Genomic DNA, 24,338 nt, shown 5'->3' with positions numbered 1-24,338 from the left:
CCTTTGCAGTGCTACATGAATCTCTCCCTCATATGTGCCAGTCAGTGGCCATCGGGACCTTGAAGTTCATGTGGCTTTTAGTTCAGTTCTCCAAGTATGCAGTTTAGGATCTGATTCATGCATGTGCAGCTTGAACGTGAACCTAGCAGTTCATAAACAACTTCACAGGGTCACTTTCCCAAGCTCCTCTCTGCGATATCTTGGTATTTTCCAGTTCCCAAGGGCTCCTTCTTTCTGTCCTCTGGCCCAAGACTGGGGCTTTATTTACTTATCTCTACTGCCCATTTCCCATCATTGCACACACATCTAGGGCCAAGTGTGGGAGGAGAAAGAGAATAATGCAACAGGGGTTCTCATTCACCTCCTTGGGACCACAGCTCTTTCTCCTGGAGGGGAGGGTTTCCCTCAAAGCTTTAAGCACCTGCAGCCCCTCACGGCTACTATCATTGCCAAGAGAACTTCCTGCTCCTTGGGCCTGAACAAGAAGGCTTGTCCTGGAGCTCTCTCTGCCTGCTCTCTCATGGGTCTCCCCCAAGTCCAGACTGGAAGGAAAGAAGTTATAAACTTACCACCTGTTCATTGTTACTTCAGATTACGGTCTTCTCCACTCTACTTGTGGCTACTTAATGTCCAGGGTGCTTACATAGCTGCCCCACGCATTCTGTGCAGGTTTTCTAGATGCACAAAGTGAAGTGCTCTCACTTCATCCTCCTGAGGACTAGAATCAAGCTGAATTGCCATTTAGAAGACTCATCTGGCTGTTGAGGAGTCTCTAATGGAAGACTTTGGAGTCCTGAATCTGGGAGGCCATACAGATGAAGGGCAGCAGGCAGACGCAAGACTGCTCAGGGCTGGGACTCACAGGATCGCATGACAGCTGAACGTGAGAGGTGAAGGAGGGCAGGACACTTGGGTTTACAACTGGTCCCACTTCCACATCTGGAAGGTCACCTAAGACTACGACGAGGGTGATTTTGAGGCAGTGGGCAGTGGGTCAGGAGGAACAGGGGAGACAGGAGAATAGCTGCAGAACCAGGTCCCACTGGAGTCACACAGGGGTGGATGCCTGGAGGTGGCTAAGTCTGAGGTGGTCCCGAAGCTTGAGTTTGTTGTTCTATGGAATGAGAAAGAGGCAAGGTGCTTTGCTGGGGTAATGAGGGTATGTAGAGTGGCAAGGACTTCAAGAGCCACTGGAAGATGGGAAAGTAAGCTGTCAGGGGACCCACACTGGGTCCTAGGTTTGAGGGTGTGCTGATCTATGTGGTTGAGAGAGGTTGCCCCCAGAACTTGGCTGTGTGTCATACGTACCTTGGCTCAGTGAAGGGGCCCTACTTCCTGCCTGAAGGCAGAATGTGGAGAACTGAAGGGTCATTACCAAAAGAGCAACAGCCTCCCTACTGTCAACTGAGCAGCCATCACACTCCAGTTGCTGAGCTAAGCAGTTTGTAATATGATTTAATTTATTCCTCTCGACAACTTTAAGAGGTCTTTATCAATAAACACATTTTCAGGGTAAGGAAACAGAGACATAGAGTGGTCAAGCGACTTAGCTGAAGTAACCCAGCTAGTGAATGGCACAGCTGGGATTCAAGCCCAGGGCTGTCTGGTTCCCAGGCTGCCCCATGGGTTGGCGGAGAACATGTGGGTGTGATGGAAGCTGGGCAATCAGGCGAGGGAGGAAGACCCCTCTCAGTAGCGATTGGGGGACAGATACTGGGCCCAGTCAAGCAAGGGAGAATAAGAAAAGGGAAGGCAGCTTCTAGAGGAGGAGCCAGAGGTCTAGAAGTGTACTGAGAGGGTAAGTGCTGTGGCAGCCAAAAAGGAGTCAGACTCTGACTTCAAATTACTGAGCCAGCGCCCCAGGATCCAGAGGGAGCTCTGTGGAGAAGGCAGATGGGATCTGTGATACCAAGGCACAGCTGAAGACACAAGGGTGTGCCAGCCAGAGGACAAGACCCTGGAACTTGGGGACAAGCTCCACAGCTGAGGGCCCTGGTGAAACTGAGGGCTGAGATGATGGGAAGCAATCACAGCAGGGGCACCAAGATGCCAAGATTTGGATGAATGAGTGGGGAGGAGGCAAATGCTGCAGATGGGCATGACCCTGGCCTGGTCACTTGCCCCTCTCCGGGGGCTACCTAGATGTAAATTCATTCTCCTGATTGTGTTCTTCTCCCCAAAGGTACCACCTTCTGATGACCCCACAGGGACCTTTTTAAAAAGACAAGTGAGGGGCACCTCGGTGGCTCAGTCTCTGGGCGTTTGTCTTCGGCTCAGGTCAAGATCCTGACCAGGGTCCTGGGATTGACTCGCGCATCGGGCTCCCTGCTCTGCGGGAAATTTGCTTCTCCCTCTCCCACTCCCCTGTTTGTTTTCCTTCTCTCACTGTGTCTCTCTCTGTCAAATAAAGAAATAAAATATAAATTTTAAAAAAATTTAAAAAGACAAGCGAGTGAGCAAAGGCACACATGCAAGCCGCCCCAGCACGCACAACACAACCTCAGAAGGGCTTTCATCCAGCCACCAGATGGCAGCTGCAGACATCAGATAAAGCCTTCCATTGTCAAACGAGGCCCACATTTCAGAAGCTGCTGAAAGAGTAAGTCATCCAGTCCCGGGACCGCTTGTCTCCTTATCAAAATATCAGAAGACTCCATGTACTTCCTCACACAGATTCGTCTATAACACAAGAGGAAAATCTTGTAAATCTGAGATGAAGGAAAGACTATCCTGAAAGGCCGGTGGGCTCTGCTCTTTCTGGTGACATGAGTCCCTGCCCATCTCCAGTTCTGCTGGAAGTTCCCCTGATGAGCTTCCCCAGACCCTTGTGTCTTCAGCTGTGCCTTGGTATCACAGATCCCATCTGCCTTCTCCACAGAGCTCCCTCTGGATCCTGGGGCGCTGGCTCAGTAATTTGAAGTCAGAGTCTGACTCCTCATCTCTTCCTCCGGAGGGTCAGGGGCACCCAGCAGTGTAGACATTGTCTCCAGTGTTCCACGGCAGCTGGCAGAGGCCCACGGGAGGACACAAGCAGGATGATCACAGCTTGGGTTTGGCAGGTCGGTTGTGCTAAAAGGTCAAGAAGCCAAGAAGGCCCTGGCAGGAGGTCTCCACACAGGAGACCCATGGGGAAGGCTGCACAGTGGGAGGCTGGATGGACACAAAAAAAACAGAGGACAAGGACCTTCAGGAGCTTGAAGGCAGAGGTGGGGACGATCAGTGATGGGGAGAACAAGACATGGTTAGCAATGGCAATACATCAGTGGAAGGCTTCCTAGAGGTAGGAACTGACAGAGGGGACAGCCTTAGGAGATGAACAAAGATGATGCCAGGGCTGGACAGGTCATCTAGACCCTCCCCCCACCCCTCTTCCAGTGAAGTGGCAGGAGGTCAGAGGTGAGCAGCAGGAGACCTGCAGAACAGCTCCAGGTAAAAGAGTCAGCCATACCTGGGGCTGGTGAGCACCAGAGGCAGGCTTCCATGAGGGAGGCTGAAAGAGAGCTTCAAGAAAGAACTAAGGACAGGGGAAGGGGAGCAGGGCTGGCCACAAAACAGGTCAGGGTGTGAGTGAGGAGCAGGGGGAGAAGTCTAGGGAGGGAGGAGCCACGTGGCCTAGAGTCCACGAGGGGCAGGGGTCAAAGTACACCATCATGGTGGACCCCACATCCATGCCTGCTGTTGCTCTCAGTTCCAGTGAGAATGTTCTTGAATGGCCCTGTCCCATAATCCTTTCTTTCACTGTTCTGTTGTGGAAGGCCCCTCAACCTGCCCCGTCTGATGGGGGTGCTCAGCCTACCCCCCCATCCCAGGTCCTCTGCCCCCTCCTGTGGGAGTACTGGCCTGAGGTGGGTGGCTGCTGGGTCCACCGCCAGGTCCCTTTTCCCACATTGGGTTCTGGGTAGGTATCCCTGTGTCCTGGGCCTCAGGGACACCTCAGGCGTAGCTCATCTCTTCCTCCGGAGGGTCAGGGGCACCCAGCAGCCTACTCTCAATCCCCACCAGAGAGCTCCTCCAAGGCTGGGTCCAGGCCTGGGCCTGTTCATCTCAGTTCCCCACACACGGCTCAGTCCTGGGGATACAGAAGGATACGAATCAAGAGCCCTTGGTGACAAATGCATGCACTTTACTCTTTTAAGGAACATCTCGGCTTCAAGCAACCTCACATTGCTGGACTGCTTGCTTGCTTTCACAGAAAAGGAGCCTGGTGTCAACAATAAAAAGCACCATAAACGGAGGGAGCATTAACTGAACAAACAACATCTAGGGAGTCTGAGCTCCCGCTGCGTACTTGGAGAAGCCCGACCAATTTTTGGCTGAAGTCCATTTTCTTTAGTGATTATTTACAAAAAGGTTAAAAGAAAAATCTTTTTTCCCCCACATAGCGGAAAGAAAGAATCGACAACTATGTCAGTATCATTTTTGTAAGGGCTCTGTGCTTCTGATCTCTCGAGGCCTATTCAACATGACATAATTCAGTGTAATGAATAAGGATAAGTAAACTCAAACAAGGAACCCCAAACACATAGGCAGGAGGAAATCTGGGGGTCTTCACTAAGCAAAACAGGGAATACAAATTGACTGGAGAAAAGATCATTGGGTTATAGGGATCTGACAGGACATGGTGCCTCACTGCTTTCAAATCATTATAATTTGAAATAATGTGTAAGCAATTCCCTTCCCTTTGAAGGGGTGCAGGCAAATCAGCCCTTCCGGGGGATGAGCCCAATGGCAGCTGTTAAGCAAACCCCTTCTCAAAGGGGTGGAATTAACTAAAGTCCTCAAACCATTAGATACAAGGTCCTTGGGCCAAAAGTAGGTCCTTCTGCTGTGTGGGGGCTTCTGCTGCTGACCGAAGGGGCTTGGGTCTCCCGGGACAGGCTGAGGGATTCTGTGCTCTGGCTGCTGAACCAGTCTGCCCTTCCGGCTACTGTCCTCCCTCCAGGAGCCCTGTGCCCCCAGCCACATGGAGGCCCTAGCTCCAGAGCTTGGGCCACCCCTACCAGATTGACCTCCAACCTCCCTTTGGGGACTGCTGGGCTGAGGGAGGATGCAGCCGGAATGCACACAGCATCCCCCAGCCACAGAGAACCCCCAGGGTCCCTGAATACATCTGTTCCTTTGCTCCAGCCATTCCCATCCCCACCGCCTGGACAGTCGTCCTTCTTCCCTGCACACCCCCACCTCCACCTCCATATTCCAAACCCTTCCTGTCCCTCCAAAACCCACCTCAGCTCTCCGCTCCTACAAGCAGCCTTCCCTGACGTTCCCTCTCCCACCCACCCCAGCGGCGACAGCCTCCTACCTTGCACTGCGCTAATTCACCTGCAAATCTCTCTAACCTCCGTGGGAACTGTCACGCCTCGTTCGTGAAGTTTGAGTTCATGTAGGACTATGCCATTTGAATGACGTTCGTTCCCTCTGAAAGGTTAATATACAAGAGCACATACTGTGCAGAGGTCTACTGGGGGTGATGTTTTAATCTAATACAAACTACTGTGGCCTGGAGATAGGTGGTTCCTTCTTTTGGCCCATTTCAGACAACAAGCAAGTTAAGGCCACAAATACAAAACTGGCAAGCTCAAAAGGCCAAGTTTCAGGTGTCTAAGGGGCAAGAGAGCAGAGACAGACACGGGCTGCTGAGGGCTGGGCTCCAAGAATGTGTCCAGGTCCTGGGCTTGGCAGAAGGCCCACAGCTGGGGCAGAGCCACTGTCCCAGCACCCAGAGTCCTGATAGACACAGAACCTCCCCCAAGATGACCATGACTCATCCCTCTCCACCCACCAGTGGCATGTCCCTAGCCGAGGGGAGAGCAGCTCTCTTCCCAGGGATGCAGACCTCTGCAGCTGCTGTGCTGCATTTCAGGGAAATATGTGTCGGTGGAGGTAGGTCGTTTTAAAAGTGAAAGCATTTCTTCCCTTCATTGTTCAAACACCCTGGGTGCTTGACCTTCTGCGGATGATTCTGTCCTATCCTCTGCTATGAGCTGTGGGCAGGATGATTTATGAGTGCTGGGCCGCACTCCCTGACCACAGTGCTGGGATGAATGGAATTGGTCGCCCACAGCACTACACACTTCCCATATATTATCCTGTAATGCTTCTGGTTCCTGAGCAGGGGTGCTGAAGATGAGGAATCTGGAGCTCGAGAAATATTCACACGTTCGACTGAGGCCCCAGAGCTGGCTGGAGCTTAGTGAGAAGCCTCACTAACCATCCATTTTGTAGGTAAAGAGACAGAGATCCCCAAAGACACAGTGACTTGTCCAAGGTCAGAACTGACCCTCTTCGGCTCAGCACCTGGCCCATAGTACCACAGAACATTCTACCAATTTGGAAAGTGAATGGCAAAAGAAACACAGCTCAGAAGGACAACCTTCCTCTTGAAGGACCCTTGGGACCTCCACCCCCAGCCCAGCTCTCTGCTGCAACCGTCCATCAGGTCCCTACCATCTCCCCTCCCTTTTGGAGTATGCTGGGTTTTTTCTTAGCCTCAGAAGAAATCAGTCTCATCTCTTCCATTGCTGGTTCTGCTGTGTCTCCCAATGCCACAAAAAAAGAAGAAGAAAAGACCAAAACAAAAACAGGTCTGCATTCTCATTCACATTCTCTGACTCTTCAAACTTTCAATATGAGCCGTCTCTGCCTGGTCTTCCTTTCTCCACATTAAATGTCATGAGTTCCCTCATCTGCTCCAGTGGTGACAGACATAGAGAAACCACGGCACCCCAAGCCTCCTCTCCAAGGACAATTCAAGCACAGTCAAGGGTGTCTTGGTGGCTGTGCACACTAACCCCACAACAAACCCTCACTACACCGACCCCAGTGCCAAGTCCAGGGCTGGGCCCAGAGGTCACCATGGAAATAAGACAACACAGGATCTCTCTGCCCTGAAGGAACTAAGGTTTTATGAAAGAGATGGCAGTAAGTAACTAAACAAGCCAGTCCGCTAATGAGGGCTGATCACAGGGAATAAAATAAGGATCTACCATGGAGCTGTTTTAGGAGAAGCACCAGACAAGCCAAGAGTAGGAGCTCGTGTGTTCTAGGCAGAGAGGAGATGCCAGCAAGTACAAAGGTCCTGAGGCAGAAGCTGAAGATGGTGAGCAGGGAGAGAGTGAGGGAAGAAGGCCATAGATTGTCATGCAAGTTAAGGAGCTTGGATTTTACCCTGAGAGCACTGGCGAGCCACCTGAGATGGTGTGTGTGTCTGTGTGTGTCTTTATGTGTGAGTGTGTGTGTGTGTGTGTGTGTGTGTGTTAAAATACTCATAAAATTTAACATGCTAACCATTTTCAGTGTGTAATTCAGTGCTATTCAGTACATTCACAATGCGCAACCATCATCTCTACCTCCCCAACACTTTTGTGACCCAAAAAGAAACCCTGTACCCACTAAGCAGACACTTCTCATCCTCTCTCCCCAGCCCCTGGCAACTACTCCTTTGCTGTCAGTCTCTCTGGATTTTCCTAGTCTGGACATTTCATATACATAGAATCATATAACATGTGGCCTCTGTATCTGGCCTCTTTTACAAAATGTGTTTTCAAGGTTCATCCATGGAATAACAGGTTCATCCATGGAATAACATGTATCAGTACTTCATTCCTTTTTGTTGCTCAGTAATATTCCATTGTGTGGCTGTACCACATCCATTCATCCATTTATCTCATGGTGGACACTAGGACTGGGTTCACCTTTTGGCTCCTGTGGATAATGGATGCTATGAACATTCCCGTACAAGTTTTTGTTTGAACACCTGCTTTCAATTCTTTGGGGTGTATACCTCAGAGTGGATTTGCTAGGGTCCTATGAGTGATTATATGTTTAACTTAGAAAGCCCTAAAACATTTTCCACAGCAGCTGCACCATTTTACCTTCCTACTGGCAATGCTTGCGGATTCTAATCTTCCACATCCCTAACAACACTTACTTTCCTTTGTTGTCTTTTCTTGATTTTTGTTTTGATAGTTGCCATCCTAATGGGTATGAAGTGGTGTCTTGTGGTTCTGATTGTCATTTTCTTAATGACTAACAATGCTGATTATCTTTTCACATGTTTAGTAGCCATTCGGATATCTTATTTGAAGAAATACCTATTCAAGTACTCCATCCCTTTATTTCCTGGATTCTAGACTCATCTAAAACTTGTCTTGCAAATATTCTCTCCCATTCTGTGGATTGTCTTATCTCTTTCTTGGTAAGTGTCCTTAGGTGTGCAAAAGTTTAAAATTTTGATAAAGTCTAATTCATGTATTTTTTTGTCTTTGGCTGCTTATGCTTTTGGTGTCAATCTAAAATGCCATTGCCAAACTCAAGGTCATCAATTTTTACTTCTTTTTTTTTTCTTAGAGCATTATGGTTTTAACTCTTACATTTAGGTCTTCGATGCATTTGACTTAAAAAAAATATCTTATTTATTTGACAGAGAGATTACAAGCAGGCAGAGAGGCAGGCAGAGAGAGGGGAGGAAGCAGGCTCCCTGCTGAGCAGAGAGCAGAGAGAACAGAGCAGAGCGCTTGTTTTTCTATTCTCTATTTCATTTATCTCATTTATATCTCTGCTGAGCAGAGATCCTGATGCGGGGCTTGATCCCAGGACCCTGGATCATGACCTGCGCGAAAGGCAGAGGCTTAACCCACTGAGCCACCCAGGTGCCCCTCTTTGATGCATTTGAGTAAGTTTTTGTATATGGTGTCAGGTAGAGGTCCAACTTCATTATTTTACTTGTGGACACCCAGTCTTCTCAGCACCATTTGTGGAAGAGACTATCTTTTTCCTATTGAATGACCTTGGTACCCTTGTTGAAAATCCATTGCCCATCTTTCTAGACTCTCAATTTTATTTTATTGATCTTCAAGTCTACCCTTAGGTCAGTACCACACTGTTTTGACTGTTGTAGTTTTTTTCCTTAAAGATTTATTTATTTTTTTTTTTTTTAGAGAGAGAGCATGCTGAGGCAGAGGGAAAGGGAGAGAGAAACTCAAGCAGACTCTGTGCTGAGTGTGGAGCCTGACGTGGGGCTCAATCTCACAATTCTGAGATCTTGTGATGCTGAGATGAACACCGGAGCCAAACCAAGAGTTGGATGCTTAACTGACTGTGCCACCCAGGTGCCCCTTTTGATTGCTGTAGCTTTATAGTACGTTTTGAATTGGAAAGAGTTCTCTAACTTTGTCTTCTTTTTCAAGACTGTTTTGGCTATTTTAGGTTCTCTGGGATGGTTTTTTCTACTTCCAAGAAAAAAGGCCATTGGAATTTTGATATGAATTTTACTGAATCTATACATTGCTTTGGGCAATACTGCCATATTAATAATATTAAGTCTTCCAATCCATGAACACGTCATTCCATTTATTTAGGTCTTCTTCAATTTCTTCTGCAATTTTTTAAATTTAGTTTCCAGTGAACATCTCATCTTTTTGGTTAAATTTATTCCTCAGTATTTTATGATCTGTAAGTTTGTTGATCTGGTGCCCTATAGCTTTGCTGAATTTGTGTATTAGCTTTAATAGTTGTGTGTGTGTGTGTGTGTGTGTATTCTTGGGGATTTTCTATACATAGGACTGTGTCATCTGCTAATAGGAAGTTTTACTGCTTCCTTTCCAATTTTCCTTTTTATTTCCTTTTCTTGTCTAGAACTTCCAGTACAATGGAGAAGAGCCATGGTGAAAATAGTTATCCTTGTCTTGTTCCTGATCTTAGGGGAAAACATTCAGTTTTTTACCATTGAATATGATGTTAGTTGTGGGTTTTTCATAAATGCCCTTTATCATGTTGAGGAAGTTACCTCCTAGTCTGACTTTGCTGATGTTTTTATCATAAAATGTTTTTTATCATAAAAGGATTTTGTCAAATCCTTTTTCTGCAACAGTTGAGATGATCATGTGAGGGTTTTTTTCCTTCAGTCAATGTATTGTATTGTACTGATTGGTTTCTTACATTGAACTGCTCTTGCATTCCTGGAATAAATCCCACTTGGTCATGGTGTATAATCCTTTTGATATGCTGTTGGATTTTGTTTGCTTATATTGTGTTGAGGAATTTTACATCTATTATTCATAAGGGGTAATAGTTTATAGTTTTCTTCTCTTGGGATGTCTTTGTTTGGCTTTGGTATAGGGCCAGGCTCACAGAGTAAGTTAGAAAATGTTTCCCTCCTCTTCATTTTTTGGAAGTTTGAGAAGTATTGGTATTAATTCTTCTTTAAATGTTTAGTAGAATTCACCAGTGAAACCATCTGGTCCTGGACTTTTCTTTGTTGGAAAATTTTTGAGGACTGATTCAATCTCTTTACTTAACTATTTTCTATTTCTTCTTTAGTCAGTTTTGGTAACCTGTGTGTTTTTAAGAATTTGTCCATTTCGTCTACTTTGTCTAATTTGTTGGCATACAATTGCTCATAGAATTATTTTATAATCCTTCTGTTTCTGTGAGGTCAGTATGTCCTTATAATGAAAATGTCCTCATTTTCATTTCTGATTTTAGTAATTTGAGTTTTTCCTCTTTTATTCCTAATCAGTCTAGTGAAAGGTATGCAAATTTTGCTGATTGTTTCAAAAACCAACTTTCGGGGGAACCCTCCTAAACTGTTGGTGGGAATGCAAGCTGGTGCAGCCACTCTGGAAAAGAGCATGGAGGTTCCTCAAAAAGTTGAAAATAGAGCTACCCTACGACCCAGCAATCACACTACTGGGTATTTACCCTAAAGACACAAATGCAGTGATTTGAAGGGGCATGTGCACCTGAATGTTTATAGCAGCAATGTCCACAATAGCCAAACTATGGAAAGAACCTAGATGTCCATCAACAGATGAATGGATAAAGAAGATGTGGTATATACATACAATGGAACACTATGCAGTTATTAAAAGAAATGAAATCTTGCATTTGCAGCGACATGGATGGAACTAGAGGGTATTATGCTGAGCAAAATAAGTCAATCAGAGAAAGATAATTATCATATGATCTCCCTGATATGAGGAATTTGTGAGGCACAGTGGGCGTTGTGGGGGTTAGGGAAGGAAGAAATGAAACAAGATGGGATCAGGAGGGAAACACACCATAAGAGACTCTTAATCTCACAAAACGAACTGAGGGTTGCTGGGGGGGGGTGGTTGAGTTATGGACTTTGGGGAGCATATGTGCTATGGTGAGTGCTGTGAAGTGTATAAAATTGGCAATTCACAGACCTGCACCCCTGGAGCTAATAATACATTATATGTTAATAAAAAATAAAAAACTTTCAGTTTCACTGATTTTTCTCTATTGTTTTTTTTTTAAGATTTTATTTATTTCACAGACAGAGATCACAAGTAGGCAGAGAGGCAGGCAGATAGAGAGTGAGAGAAGGAAGCAGGCTCCCTGCTGAGCAGGGAGCCCGATGTGGGACTCGATCCCAGGACCCTGAGATCATGACCTGAGCCGAAGGCAGCGGCTTAACCCACTGAGCCACCCAGGCACCCCTCTATTGTTTTTCTATTCTCTATTTCATTTATCTCAACTCTGATATTTATTTCCTTCCTTCTCCTAGCTTTGGCTTAGTTTGTTCTTAATCCAGTTCCTTAAGATGGAAGGTTTGGTTACTGATTTGAGATTTTCTGTCTTTTTAAAATGTATACTTGAGTGCTCACTTCGGCAGCACATACACTAAAATGTATATTTGATAGCTATAAATTTCCCTCTGAGCACTGCTTTTGCTGTATCCCCTAAATTTTGGTATGTTGTGTTTTCATTTTCATTCATCTCTAAGTGTTTTCTAATTTCTCTTGTGATTTCATCTTTGAATCATAGGTTGTTCAAGAGAGTTTTGTTTAATTTCTACATATTTGTGAATTTTCTCATGTTTCTTCTGTAACTGATCTCTAGCTTCATTTCACTATAGTTTGAAAAGACACTTCTAGGATTTCAGTCTTCTTAAATCTATTGAGACTTGTTCTGTAGCCTGACATTTAGTGTATTGTGGAGAATTTTTTGCATCCACTTGAGAAGAACGTATGTCTTCTGCTTTTTTGGGTGAGTGTCCTGTGCATGTCTGTTAAGTCTAGTTCGTTTGTAGCATCCAAGAGTTGTAAGCAGTGCAGTTATATGATTAAATTTCCATTTTTTAATATGTCATTCTGCCTGTGGTTTGGAGAACTGGTTTGGAGAGGAAGAGATTGTTGCCGACCTCCAGATGAGAAGGGATGGTGCCTGGACTGGGGTGGTGGCAGAAAAGCTAGGGAGTAGAAGATGTTTTCAAGCAAGTAGAGGCAGGAAGTAGGCTTCCTGCTAGATGAGAGATGGTCCACAGTGTAAAAGGAATAGATGGGTCCTGGGATGACCTGCAGGGGATCTACCTGGAGTGCCCTTGACCTAGCTTGGTCACTACCAGCCAGAGTCAAGGAGAACCACACCAGATTGCCTTCCCTCCTTCAGGATTACCTGAAACTGACTCCATGTGAAAGTCACAAACCACAACTCTCCAACATCAGCCTGAGAATGGTGGGAGAAGGCTGTTGCCTTGCAGAGAATGCTACCACAAGACTTATTTTTTAGGAAATAATCAACCTTTCTATAAAAAGCACGGTACCTTCCTAAAGACTTCTCCTTCACATACATTAGTTCGTTTATGTTTCAAAATACCCAAAGGAGAGGAATCCTACCATTTCTCATCAACATATAGCAAGTGCTATTTTAAACTATACCTGAATATTTGTCCTTTGTCCTTAGCTGGGAGGCTAACCCCTGGGGAACAAAAGACAAATACTGTGTTGCCAATCCCTGACTATGCCAAGGGGTATGAAATGAAGGAAGGTGAGCCTGAGGTAACTCCCTCTGGGGGTCCCAACCTCTCCTAGAAGAAGTCCAGGCTTAGCAATTTTTAGCACTCCCAGCTGAGTTAACAAGCAGTCACCACAGTGGCTTTCCAAAGACTTCTGAACAGAAAGCATGAGTGTTACTTGGGGTCTCAGCATAGCCTTTGCCTAAGATGGCCCCCACATCCTCCTTCACTGGGAAATGGAGTGATACCCGGGGGACCCCCTGCCAAGCTCAGCATCACTGTTGACACACCAGAGTCACACAAATGCTGAGCCCAAGGAATAGTCACCAGGGGCCTGGGGGGTGGAGGTGGAATCCATGCTCCAAATGTGTGAGACCAGAAGAGAAGATCAGACTCATGTTCAATGACCTTGCATGTGCACTGAGAAGCTAGTACTGGGAGAGACCCCACCACAACAAGCCTAGGGATGGGGCATGGTGACTGATATCACAGCCCCTCTCACCCTGCTTCATGCTAGAGCTCCTTCCCCACGACTCAGTGTCTCCCTAACCAGCCTGTGTGATAGAACAGAGGCTGTGACTCGTTCTCACCTGGAGCCCTGCCTCCCTAAAAGAAGCCCATACACATCTAAGGAAAGATGCACCATTTTGTGTTAACTTCAGAAGAATCACAGTTTCCCAATCTCTCCTCATCATGTGTGTAGACCTAGTTTTCACTCATCTGAAACATGTGCTATCACTCTCGGTGGACAAGGCTATGGAAAGCAGAAGTTCCCGCACCTGCTGCAGGGATCTGAGAGCACAACCCCTATGGAAAGCAGCTCGACAATCTCTCAGAATTACAAAGACACACTCGTGTTGGCCCGGCAACCCCACCCCCTGGAACGGATACTTCATTTATACTTCTGCAAATGTGAAATGGAAATGCAAGGTTACTCACTCCAGCACAGTGTGTCATAACAAGATAAACAACTTAAGTGTTCAACAACAGGCTTTGGATTCAGTAAACTATGATACATCCGTGTAACCAAGGGCTAGACTATTGTAAAAACAAGGAGGAAGCTTCTTATGTGCTGGTAGGGGAAAAAAATTCCAAGATCTATTGCTAAATGGAAAGAAAGCAAGGTGCAAGACTGCATTTAGTTTAAAATAAGAACCAATTTGGGGGCACTTGGGTGGCTCAGTTAAATGACTGCCTTCGGCTCAGCTCATGATCCTGGATCCCAGGATCGAGTCCCACATCGGGCTCCCTGCTCTCATGCTCTCTCTCTCTCATTCTCTCTCTCTCTCAAATAAATAAAATCTTAAAAAAAATAAATAAAATAAGTACCAATTTTAATATATACGTAAAAGACACAAGGTAGCTCTGGTTGCCTCCAGGGGGGATCACAGGGGGGATCACAGGGTGGGAGGTCAAGGGCAGGCTTTATTGCATGGACTTTTGAAACTGTTGACTTATGAATCATATAAAGACATTGCATATGAAGAAAGTGACCATATGAAAGTAAACACTTAGATGTCTTGCTCCGGATATCTGAGCCGGCCTTCCACCCAAGCACAGGCAGCAGCTCTGGCTAAACGGTTTTTCAATCTCTGTAACAGGCCTGGGGAAAAGTCTGGCCCCAGACCCAGATGCACGATCCCACACTCCCACCCCTGCTCTGCCTCTGGCTCTCACACACCACAGCATCTGAAGGGTCCGCTGAAGTCCAGGAACCAGACTTGTCCAAAGAAAGACACACACAGCCCTGCTCACCACAAATATTTCTGTCCCAAGAACCGCCAGCCAACCTTGACCACCTGAGCCTCTCCTTGCTGAGAATACGTGGAGCTAAAGGGGAAGGGTGAACGCATAGCTCCGCCTTCCAGGGCTGGTCTGGACTGGCCTGGGTCTCCTGGTTACCACCACCCCCAAACGCTTTCGATGCCCACTTCTCTCCAGACCCACGGCCCTGCGTGTACACCCGCTCACCAAGTGCTCACTACCTGAGTGGCTGCTCATCATGCGGACAGCCTTGGCCTTGGCCAGCTCCAGGGCGGTGATCCACTGCTGCCGCTCCACCTCCGAGCTGGCCTTGAGGTGGTAGGTCCTTGCCCCACTGGTCAGCACGATACCGCAAGAGTCCTCCGTGTCAAAGTGCGCGGTGGACAGGTTGATGGTGCCACGGCAGGTGTGGGCCATTTCCCCCTGATTTCTGTAGGATGCAAGAGAAGGAATCGAGTGAGGCTCCCAAACTAAATAGTTCTAGACTAAAGAAAGCCTTGGGGCAAATCCTCAGAATCTCAGATCTTTGGCACTGGGGGAGACCATGGAGTCAGAGCTGGATGGGACTGACTGGAAGAGGCTCCACTGGGTGGAGATGGCAGAGAGAGGAAAGGACTGCATCAGGGCCAACTGCAGGGGACACCTGAGGTGCACTGAGCCCTTGCAGACACTGGGAAATGGAGAAGGGTGACCCTCTAGTGTCCTGTGAGGCAGGGTAGTCCTCTAACTCCACTCCAGCCTCCTCCCACCTGTAGTCTCAGAACCACAGAGTTGGAGCAGGGGACACTCTGCCACTGAAAATGAGATTAGGGACCTGGAACCTCAGGAAATGAACTTGGAGGCACCCCCTAGCAGGAGTGAGTTGGAAACAGGAGCGAGCTGGAAACAGCAATGGCTGGCCTAATGCAGTGTGACCTCATGACTGAGTGAGGGACTGAGCCTTTCTTGGTCATAAGATTGTGGAGCTAATGGTACCAAATTAAGGGGAAGCTGAGGTGACCAAAGTGTGGGACACTCCCAGCTATGACCAGTGTCTGAAAACGGAGAGCAACCATCATGACTGGATCTGCTTAATTCACCCCTTCACAACTCAAAGAAAATTCAGCACCCTCACGATGTCCCAAATCTCCTTCCACAGAGAGGGTTGGAAAAGGAGGAGCTATCGGTCAGCACGTAACACTGCCAGCAACAGGAGCTCATTCGGTAATTCTGTGGCCCTCTGATGCTCCTTCATTCCCCCTGGCTATTCCTCATCTGTCACTTTCTTGATTCTTTTACTAGTCCTATTTTCTTAAAGATTTACTTACTGATTTTTAGAGAGTGAAAGCATGCACACAGGTGAGTTGCAAGTGGGGCAGAGGGAGAGGGAGAAGAGAATCTCAAGGCTGCTTCCTGCTGAGCATGGAGCCCAACAAAGGAGCTGCCCGTGGGGCTTGATGCCAGGCTCCATCTCACAACTCTGAGATCATGACCTGAGCAAAATCAAGAGTCAGCTGCTTAACCCACTGAGGCACCCCTCTTCTACCAATTCTAAAGTCAAATGAAATGACACTCAGTAAGACATTTGGCTTTCATGTGAATAGCGGTCGCCTTTTATAATTCCTTCCTGCTTTGGTTACATTCCCTAGAGAAGATGACATAGATGGACACAGAGGTCCAGCTCAAAGGTGCTTACATCTTCCACTTGAAGGAGACCCCTTCTAATTTACAAAACTAGAAAACTGGGCATGCCTATTGGAAGCTTGCCCTTTTGGGTTCAAGAACTTTTAGGTTAGACCTATTCACGTATTATTTTTTTTTTAAGATTTTATTTGTTTATTTTACAGAGAGAGACACAGTGAGAGAGGGGCACAAACAGGGGGAGGGGGAGAGGGAGAAGCAGGCTTCCCTCTGAGCTGGGAGCCCAATGTGGGGCTCCATCCCATGACCCTGGGATCATGACCTGAGCCAAAGGCATCCGCTTAACAACGGAGCCACCCAGGTGTCCCAGGACCTATTCACGTATTAAACAGTCTAGTAATTAACCAAAAATGCCACTGTGACTCAGCTCAAAAAGGAGAGGGATGTGAATATTCCAGACAGAGGGAACCGAAGAGGCAAACACCATGAGACCAAGTGGAGTTTACAGCTTTCAGAGAACAAGAAAAAGTTCCGTGTGGCTGGAGCACTAAGAACAGCAGAGTGAATGAGAAAAAGATGACGCTGGTAAATTTTATAGGGACCAAATGTAAAGCCTTGCAGATTGTGTTAAGGATTTAGACTTTTATCTCAAAACTAAAACAGTGGGCCTCCTGGGCCTCACATCAAGAAAGAAGCAGGTGTGGTCGAGAGTCACAGAAATTCCTATAGAAAATGGGGGAAAAGTAGTACCTGGAGTGAGATATGATATGGAAGCCTGGCCACTGTGTGGTATGGGGGCTGGGCTGGAAGTTATCCGGTGGCTATTGTATTGGATTACAACCCACTGACCAAAATAAATACCCTGAGTCCATGCTGAGGTAAGTATATAGTTGAAGGGATAGATGAATGGGGAAGAAGGGACAGATCTTAATAAAAGCAGATGTGATCATAGAAATAGAAAATCACTGAATGCAATGTGGGATTCTGGATTGCATTATAAAATTTTCAAAAAAGACATTAGAGAAAAACTTGTGAAATATGAATAAAGTCAGAGGTTTAGTTGATAGTATCATATAATGTTAATTTTCCACTTTTGACAATTGTACTTTGCTGAGATAAGATGTTAATGTTAGGGGAAGCTAGGTGACTGGTATATGAGAACTCTTTGAACTTGCAACTCTTCTGTAAGACTTAGGTTTTTTTTTTCCTTTCTTTTTCCTCTTGTTAGTAGTAGACCACCAGTTTATTACAAAAGTACAAAACTCAGGAACAGACAGATGGAAGATACATAGGATAAGGTAGGGGAAAGGCTATGGGGTTTCCATGTTTTCTGAGCACATCACATCCCCAAATCTTCACATGTTAACAACCTGGAAACTCTGTGACTTCAAAATTAAAAATAAAAATTTTTAATGGTGCCATAGCACTCTTCCCAGGACCATAGCTAATATGAAATCTCGTATCTGAAACTTGAATTCACTCGCCCTGAGTCTCAGAGATGGAGATATTCCCAAGGTCACTGAAGGACAGAAGCCCTAAACCACCCCCATAATGTCTGGTTCTGGACTAGGCTCCTCACAGAGTGAGGAGAAGGCCCTCCAAAAATCACTAGAGAGGGATAGGGTGGCTGGGCGATGGACAATGGGGAGAGTATGTGCTATGGTGAGAGCCATGAATTGTGTAAGACTGATGATTCACAGAACTGGACCCCTGAAGCAAATAATACATTATATGTTAATAAAAAAATAAAATAAAATAAAAATCACTAGAAAAAGAAGAGGAGAGTGGTAGGTAAGTCTCAGGGAAAGAGGGAGAATCTCCCAATCAGGACAAACTGAAAATCTAAATTCAAAACCCATGAAGAAAATCAATGCTAACAAAGAAAACAACAAAGTCAAATGCTAAGCAGATAAATCACTTCACACAAAAATGGATCTATCAGAAAGATATTTTTAAATGAATATATATAGGCTTAATATTCTCAAAGATAAATGTGTAACATCAATAAAGAGCAATAATTTGTGAAACAAAAACTGGAAAAACAAAACAACAGGTAGACATGAAAAAGTAACAGGAGATTTCAGCAAATGAAAATATAGCAGATAAAATTCACCAGTCACCCAGCATCCACATCAAAATTTAGCTGTAACTCTTTGTAACTAGAGTTAATTTTCATTAAAAGACAAGGAGATTAATTCTTCAGTTTTAGTTTGCTGCATTACTGTCTCTACACATGTGAATTTAGGAATTAAAGGCGCATTAAAACCATCAATGTCTAATACGTTTGCTTGTCTTGGAATTTAACTCTGTTCTTTTTTCTTTAAATGTTTTGTGGTCAATCCATTCTCCACCAGTAGCCTGCTTTTTGTCCTGTTACTCATTTTTTAAAATTTCACTTGAGGAAATTTTCAATTTCAATTTCAAAGTAGGTCCAAAAGGGTCTAAAATTCAGGGACATTTCCTAAAATTCATGCTATTTTCTGGGAGTAGTACACCTACCCATGTTGCCTGTAAAAGTTTTTGTTTCTCCCACTGTGAGTTCTGGCTGAGGCAATCCCTTCTATGAGAGTTGACCTTCTAGGGCCACCCAGCAGCCCAGATGGTAGAAAAGTTAAGCCCCACTCATGGCACACTGTCAACTTGGGTTTGCCTGCTACACTGGCAACTCCTGTCCTACCCACCCTGGGAGGGGAACTTTGAAGGTGTGCAAAAACCCCAAACTCTCTATTGTCATCGAGCCCTGGGCATCTTCAGTGCCTCAAGACAAACTAGGCCATGTCCTAGGTCCTGCCATTTATGTCAGAACCCATATCCAGAGCACATGATTATTTATCTTCTGCCAGTTTTTAAAAGAAACTCATTCTGTGGCATTACTTTACATTTGGTGGACACTTCAAGCATTTAGAACAAGTAGAGACAAACTATGGAACACCTGCAATAAAAACTTAAGAGAGGTTAACTACAACTAACATCATTCTAAGTAAGTCACACTGACTCTCAACCAAATAATATTTATCCAGTTCTTATGGCCAATATCCTCAGCAGAGATGAGAGTATGACAGCAGCTATCAGAACTTGGAAGTCTCTAATAGTTAATGTTAGCACTTTGGCTTGTGGCTAACCCAACCCACCTATATTGAGTACAAACCTTATGTACCAACTCAGAGTCCTAAACTACTTCTCTTATTGCTTTTGGTACTTCATTTGGCTTGAGTCACCACTCCATTTCTGGGCTTGGAAGGGATGCTGAGTGTCAGAGTATGGGATCTGGCTTCCTGACTGGCCATCAAGAGACTGGATTTTTGCAACCCACTAATGAGAAGATGTTAGCATCCCACAGGCTGAACAATGACCAGTGGCAAGTGGGAAATAGATGGGAAGGTAAAGTCTCCTGATTTTTGCCCCTCAGGGGACCTTTCCAAAGTATATTTTATCCTTGCAAACCTTCTGGAGAAGTTGATGAGCCCAGAGAACATGAGTAGTCTCTGTGATTACAGTTTGCTATGAAGTAGGGGCCATACCATTAAAGTCTCACATCACATTACATCTTCCCCTGGTCTTTCTTCACCTTTTTGCCTCCACATCACCAAGGCTCATCTTGCTGAGTGTTCAACCTACCAGTAGGAGGGACTGACACTAAACCTCCATGGCATGACCCACTCTTTGGGAACCATAAGAAGCCACCAATCAGATTAGACCACTTTCACCTTGGAGGGGGTGCAGGGGGTTAAGATATTTTTCCTTAGTGGAATCAACATGTTTTCTAGTAATAGGGTTGCCTTTGGCAGCACTACAGTCCACAGTTATCGAATCCTCACGTGCTGGCCTGGATTCTCATATGACACAACCTCAGGCCGAGTCACCCATTTCAACCAAGGCAGTGAACCAATGACTACTGACTGGAGTTCACTGCCTTGGTTGAAATGTTGTTCCTCACAAGCCACCAGCCTGACAGAAGAATGGAATGGCTTGTTGAAGGCTCAGCTGGGGCATCTACTGAGGAGATGTATTGTGTGTTTGAGTATCTATCCTCCAGGATGAAGTGTATGTCTTAAACTGACGACTGATATCTGGGGCCATATCCTGTATGATTACAGAAGGTGGGTCCGGGAGAGGCCTTGCTCACCATTGCACACGATGACCTCTGGCAGAGTTTGTGCTCCCCATCAGCTGGGCTCAGCTGGGTCAGAGGTTCTCCTTCCAGGGAAAGGGAAAACACAACACAATAAGGTTTCTATTCAACTGGAAGCTGACACTAGTCCCTGGCCACTTTCTGCTCCTCGGGGCAGTGACCAACAGACCAAAAAGGGAGTGACAGTACTGCTGGGGTTACTGATGCTAATTGCCATGGAGAGTGAGGTTAGTGGCACATATGGGGATGGGAGGGGAATGTCTGGAATCAAGTTGGGAGGATTCCCTGGAGACTCTCTCAGTATTTCCATGTCTGCTAATGGTTATGAACAGGCAAAGCAACAAGGAACTCAGAGCCCTCAGGACAAACGTCACAGACCAGCCAAAGTGCTAGCAGAGAGTGAAGAGTTTCTAGAACAGGTGGTGGAGGAGGAAGATCACGAATATTAGTTATAGTGTCAGGACAGACTCAGCAGCAGTAAATGGGCTTGTCTCGCAGCCTTCTTGCTTCTTTCTTCCAGGGAATCCCAGCTGGCCACCCGGAAGGGGACGCTGTCACTGCCTGGACTTGCACCTCCCCTCCCATGGAAGGGGTAAGGATGTCTTCGTTCTCTCAGGAGAATGGAGGTCCCCACATCGTAGGAGGAGAGCTGACACCATGGGAGGGCACGAGTGGACCTGAGTAGCGCAAGGTGTGGAGCATATTGGACACAAACCTTGTGCACCTTCTCAGATTCCCTCGACCACCTCCTTCTCTGTCTCTCTCTCAGTCGGTACCTCATCTTTGCCCAATTGTCCCTTCACTTCTGGTCTTTCGTGAAATGCCACAGTGGGAAATGAGAGGTGAAAACAGAGGGGGCAGATAAAGTCCCCCTCCACTCTTCCTTCTGCAGACTTCGCAGGGCTATGTTTTCTCCTTACCTATCTTCCGGAGAAGCCCATGTGCCAGACCTGCTGTGTCTCCCTGCAGCTCACTATGGTGTGACATCCATCCTCCCACTTCCTGGTTCTGTCTCTCTGCCCTGGGATTGCATCTTGCACACAAAGAGCCCTCTCTTAGGGCTCTTGGGTGGCTCAGTTGGTTAAGCATCTTCAGCTTTAATAGTGATCCTGGGGTCCTGGGATTGAGCCCTGCATTGGGCTGGTTCCCTGCTGGGATCCTGCTTCTCCCTCTGCCCCTTCCCCCACTCATGTGCAGGCTCAGGTGTGTTCTCCCCCTTCTCTCTCTCTCTAAGGTAAAAAATCAACCTTTTTTTTTTTTAAGTGTCAGCTTTTTTTTTTTTTTTAAGATTTTATTTATTCATTTGGCAGAAAGAGAGAGATCACAAGTACACAGAGAGGCAGGCAGAGAGTGGGGGGAGCAGGCTCCCCACTGAGCAGAGAGCCAGGACCCTGAGCTCCATCCCAGGACCCTGAGATCATGACCTGAGCCGAAGGCAGAGGCTTAACCCACTGAGCCAGGTGCACCAAGTGTCAGCTTTTTAATCCTTGCCTTGGGCTATGTTTTCTAGAGGACCTTCATAAAGAAGAAAAAAAGTCCACAGGCAAAAAAAAATTGACAAGCCACATATTTGAATGCAAACCCATTGAAAGACAAAAGATACTGATCTGGAGCAAAGCACTTAGCCTTGTGTGTGACTTTCATTCAATGCTAGCTCAAGCTGAATCTGATTCACTGGCAAATTCCGCTCCAATCTTCCAAATCCAAATTCAGCAAGTACTTCCTATCGGTCACTATATATAGGAATTGTGCTAGAAACTGGAGAGGGGGTAAATATAAAGATAAATAAAACACATTTTCTGGCCTCAAAGAACATTCTGTCTTGTGAGAAAGGCCTGTAAATGGCAAGCTACTATTTAATAGGCAGAGGAAAATAAATTCAAAATGGAGTATTCACTTTATGAAAATTCATTGAGTTGCAGCCTTATAATTTACCTACTTTTCTGCATATATGTTACACACATGCAGTATATTGTGTGTATATTGTCAATAAAAAGTCTGCTTTAAAAACAACTCAAGGGGTGCCTGGTGGCTCAGTCGTTAAGGGTCTACTTTCAGCTCAGGTCATGATTCCAGAGTCCTGGGATCGAGCCCCACATCGGCCTCCCTGTTCATCAGGAAGCCTGCTTCTCCCTCTCCCACTCCCCTGCTTGTGTTCCTTCTCTCCCTGTGTCTCTGTCGAATAAATAAATAAAATCTTAAAAAAAAAAAAAAAAACTCGAAATGGAAGAATAGGTTGCCAGTGGTGGGAGCTCAGGAGACAGAATGACCCTCTCTGTCCTAGAGGGATCAAGGAGGTACACTGGAGCAGAATTTCAAACAGTGAGGGGACTCTGCCCAGACAAAGGCTAGAAGGAGAACTAAACCAACCCAGAGCAGTGGTGTGGGAGGGTGTGGCTCTGGAAAAGCCCAGAGGAGAAGGTCCATACATGGCATGGCTTGATGATGGGTGTTAAAAGTTAAACTGTGTCCCCCAGAAAGATATGCTGAAGTCCTCATCCCCATTACCAGCAAATGTGACCTTATTTGGAAATATGGTCTTTAAAGATATAATCAAGTTAAGATGAGGTCCTTAGGGCGGGCCCTAATCCAGTACTGGACTGGTGTCCTTCTAAGGGGAGGAAGAAAGACACAGGGACACAGGGCAGTAGGGAGGGACGTGATGCATCTACAAATCAAGGAACACCAAAGGTCCCTGGCAAACATCAGAAGTGAGCCAAGCCTGGAACCACACCTCCCCTAGAAGATTCAGAGAGAGCATGGCCCTGTTAAGCCCTTCTTTTTGGACTTCCAGCCTCCAGAACTGTGAGAATATTAATTTCTACTGTTTGAAGCCACCCAGCTGGTGGGGTTTTCTTACAGAATTCCTAGGACACTAACATGATGTTTGAATAGATGAGCGCAGGAATGGCCTTTTAGAAGTTTCCATGCAGCTCAGCTGGTTTCTTTCTATGCATCAACCTTGGGGCTGGATTTCAGCCTTCCACATAGGCTCCACCTAGAACATGCAGGAGCCCATATGGCTCCTCTTGTTTCTAGAGCAGCCCTGCCCCAGAACTACCCATCACAGCTCAGAGCTCTCTCTTTGTCCTATTCCACCGGGGCTGGAGCACCCAGCATGGTCTTCAGCAAAGATTCCAGGATTCAGGTTCCACCAAGGACATGCATTAACACAAGACTTAAATGTGAAAGCAGGTTAGGAGGGAAATGAGCAGAAGAAAAGTGATCCCCTGACGTGGCAGGAGCTGTGACAGAAGGAGCGGGTTTTCATCGCCATCAGCTTCCTGATTCCGTGGCTCCCTACAGCAGCATCAGCCGCCTCCCAGGTGAGCTAGTGAGAGTCTGGGACCCGCGATGCTCATGACCTTCAGCTCACAGCTGTTCTACTAGCCCTCCCAGGGACTAGGAAGCTACCTAACCCCGGACAGCACAGCCTTTCAGCTAACCCTAGCCAGGGGCGTTTCTGGTATGCGCAGCTGAGTCCTGGCCAAGGCACCTTCCCAGAGCCTACATCATCTCAGAATGAATACCCGTGACTGCAAAACAAGCTTTGACGTGTGCTCTTTGGGATCTGTGGCTACCGAGGTGTGCACAGGCCAATCCCATGCGCTTGCAGAGGGCTCTTTTTTGGTTTTGTTCTGTTTTGTTTTGCAAAGTTTTTAAAATCTGGATCTAGAGATGCAAAATGTATAGCCAACAACCCAGTTAGAAGTAGGCAAAAGATGTGAGCAGATACTTCAAAAAAAGAGGGTCTCCAAATAGTTAAAGAATGTATGAAAACGTGCTCAACCTCACTGAAGTCGTCAGTAAGCATACATGTGATTCAGTAGTAAACCAGTGATCAGTAAACATACGATCCCGCCCTTCCACTCCTCTAGGCTTCCCTGTTAGGGATGTATGTATATGTGAGGTTTATCAAAAGAGACGTACTGGAATGTCTGCAGTACTCTTCCTAAAAGCCCCCCAAACTGCACCACCAGGCGTCTCCATCCATGCCAAAATGGATAAACAATGGTGATTTGGTTTATCTGTGCGGTGGCTCATCCAGACGGTGGAGTATTA

General features: G+C 46.2%; 1 protein-coding gene across 3 annotated transcripts in view; it reads right to left on the bottom strand.

The window, feature by feature from the left end:
* OSBP2 (oxysterol binding protein 2) overlaps positions 1 to 24,338 on the bottom strand; it is a 161,401-nt gene that overhangs the window by 113,252 nt on the left and 23,811 nt on the right. For all 3 annotated transcript variants that reach the window (XM_013063453.2, XM_013063452.2, XM_013063454.2), the window contains exon 2: positions 14,746 to 14,954. In XM_013063453.2, the coding sequence (XP_012918907.1) occupies positions 14,746 to 14,954 (209 nt within the window). The remainder of the gene's footprint in view (positions 1 to 14,745; positions 14,955 to 24,338) is intronic.

Source organism: Mustela putorius, unplaced genomic scaffold (genome assembly GCF_011764305.1).
Source record: "Mustela putorius furo isolate JIRA1106 unplaced genomic scaffold, ASM1176430v1.1 tig00000081_pilon_pilon_pilon, whole genome shotgun sequence".
NCBI classification, from domain to species: Eukaryota; Metazoa; Chordata; class Mammalia; order Carnivora; family Mustelidae; genus Mustela; species Mustela putorius.
The sequence above is the reverse complement of the archived record's forward strand: the minus strand, read 5'-3'. Positions and strand labels throughout refer to the sequence as shown.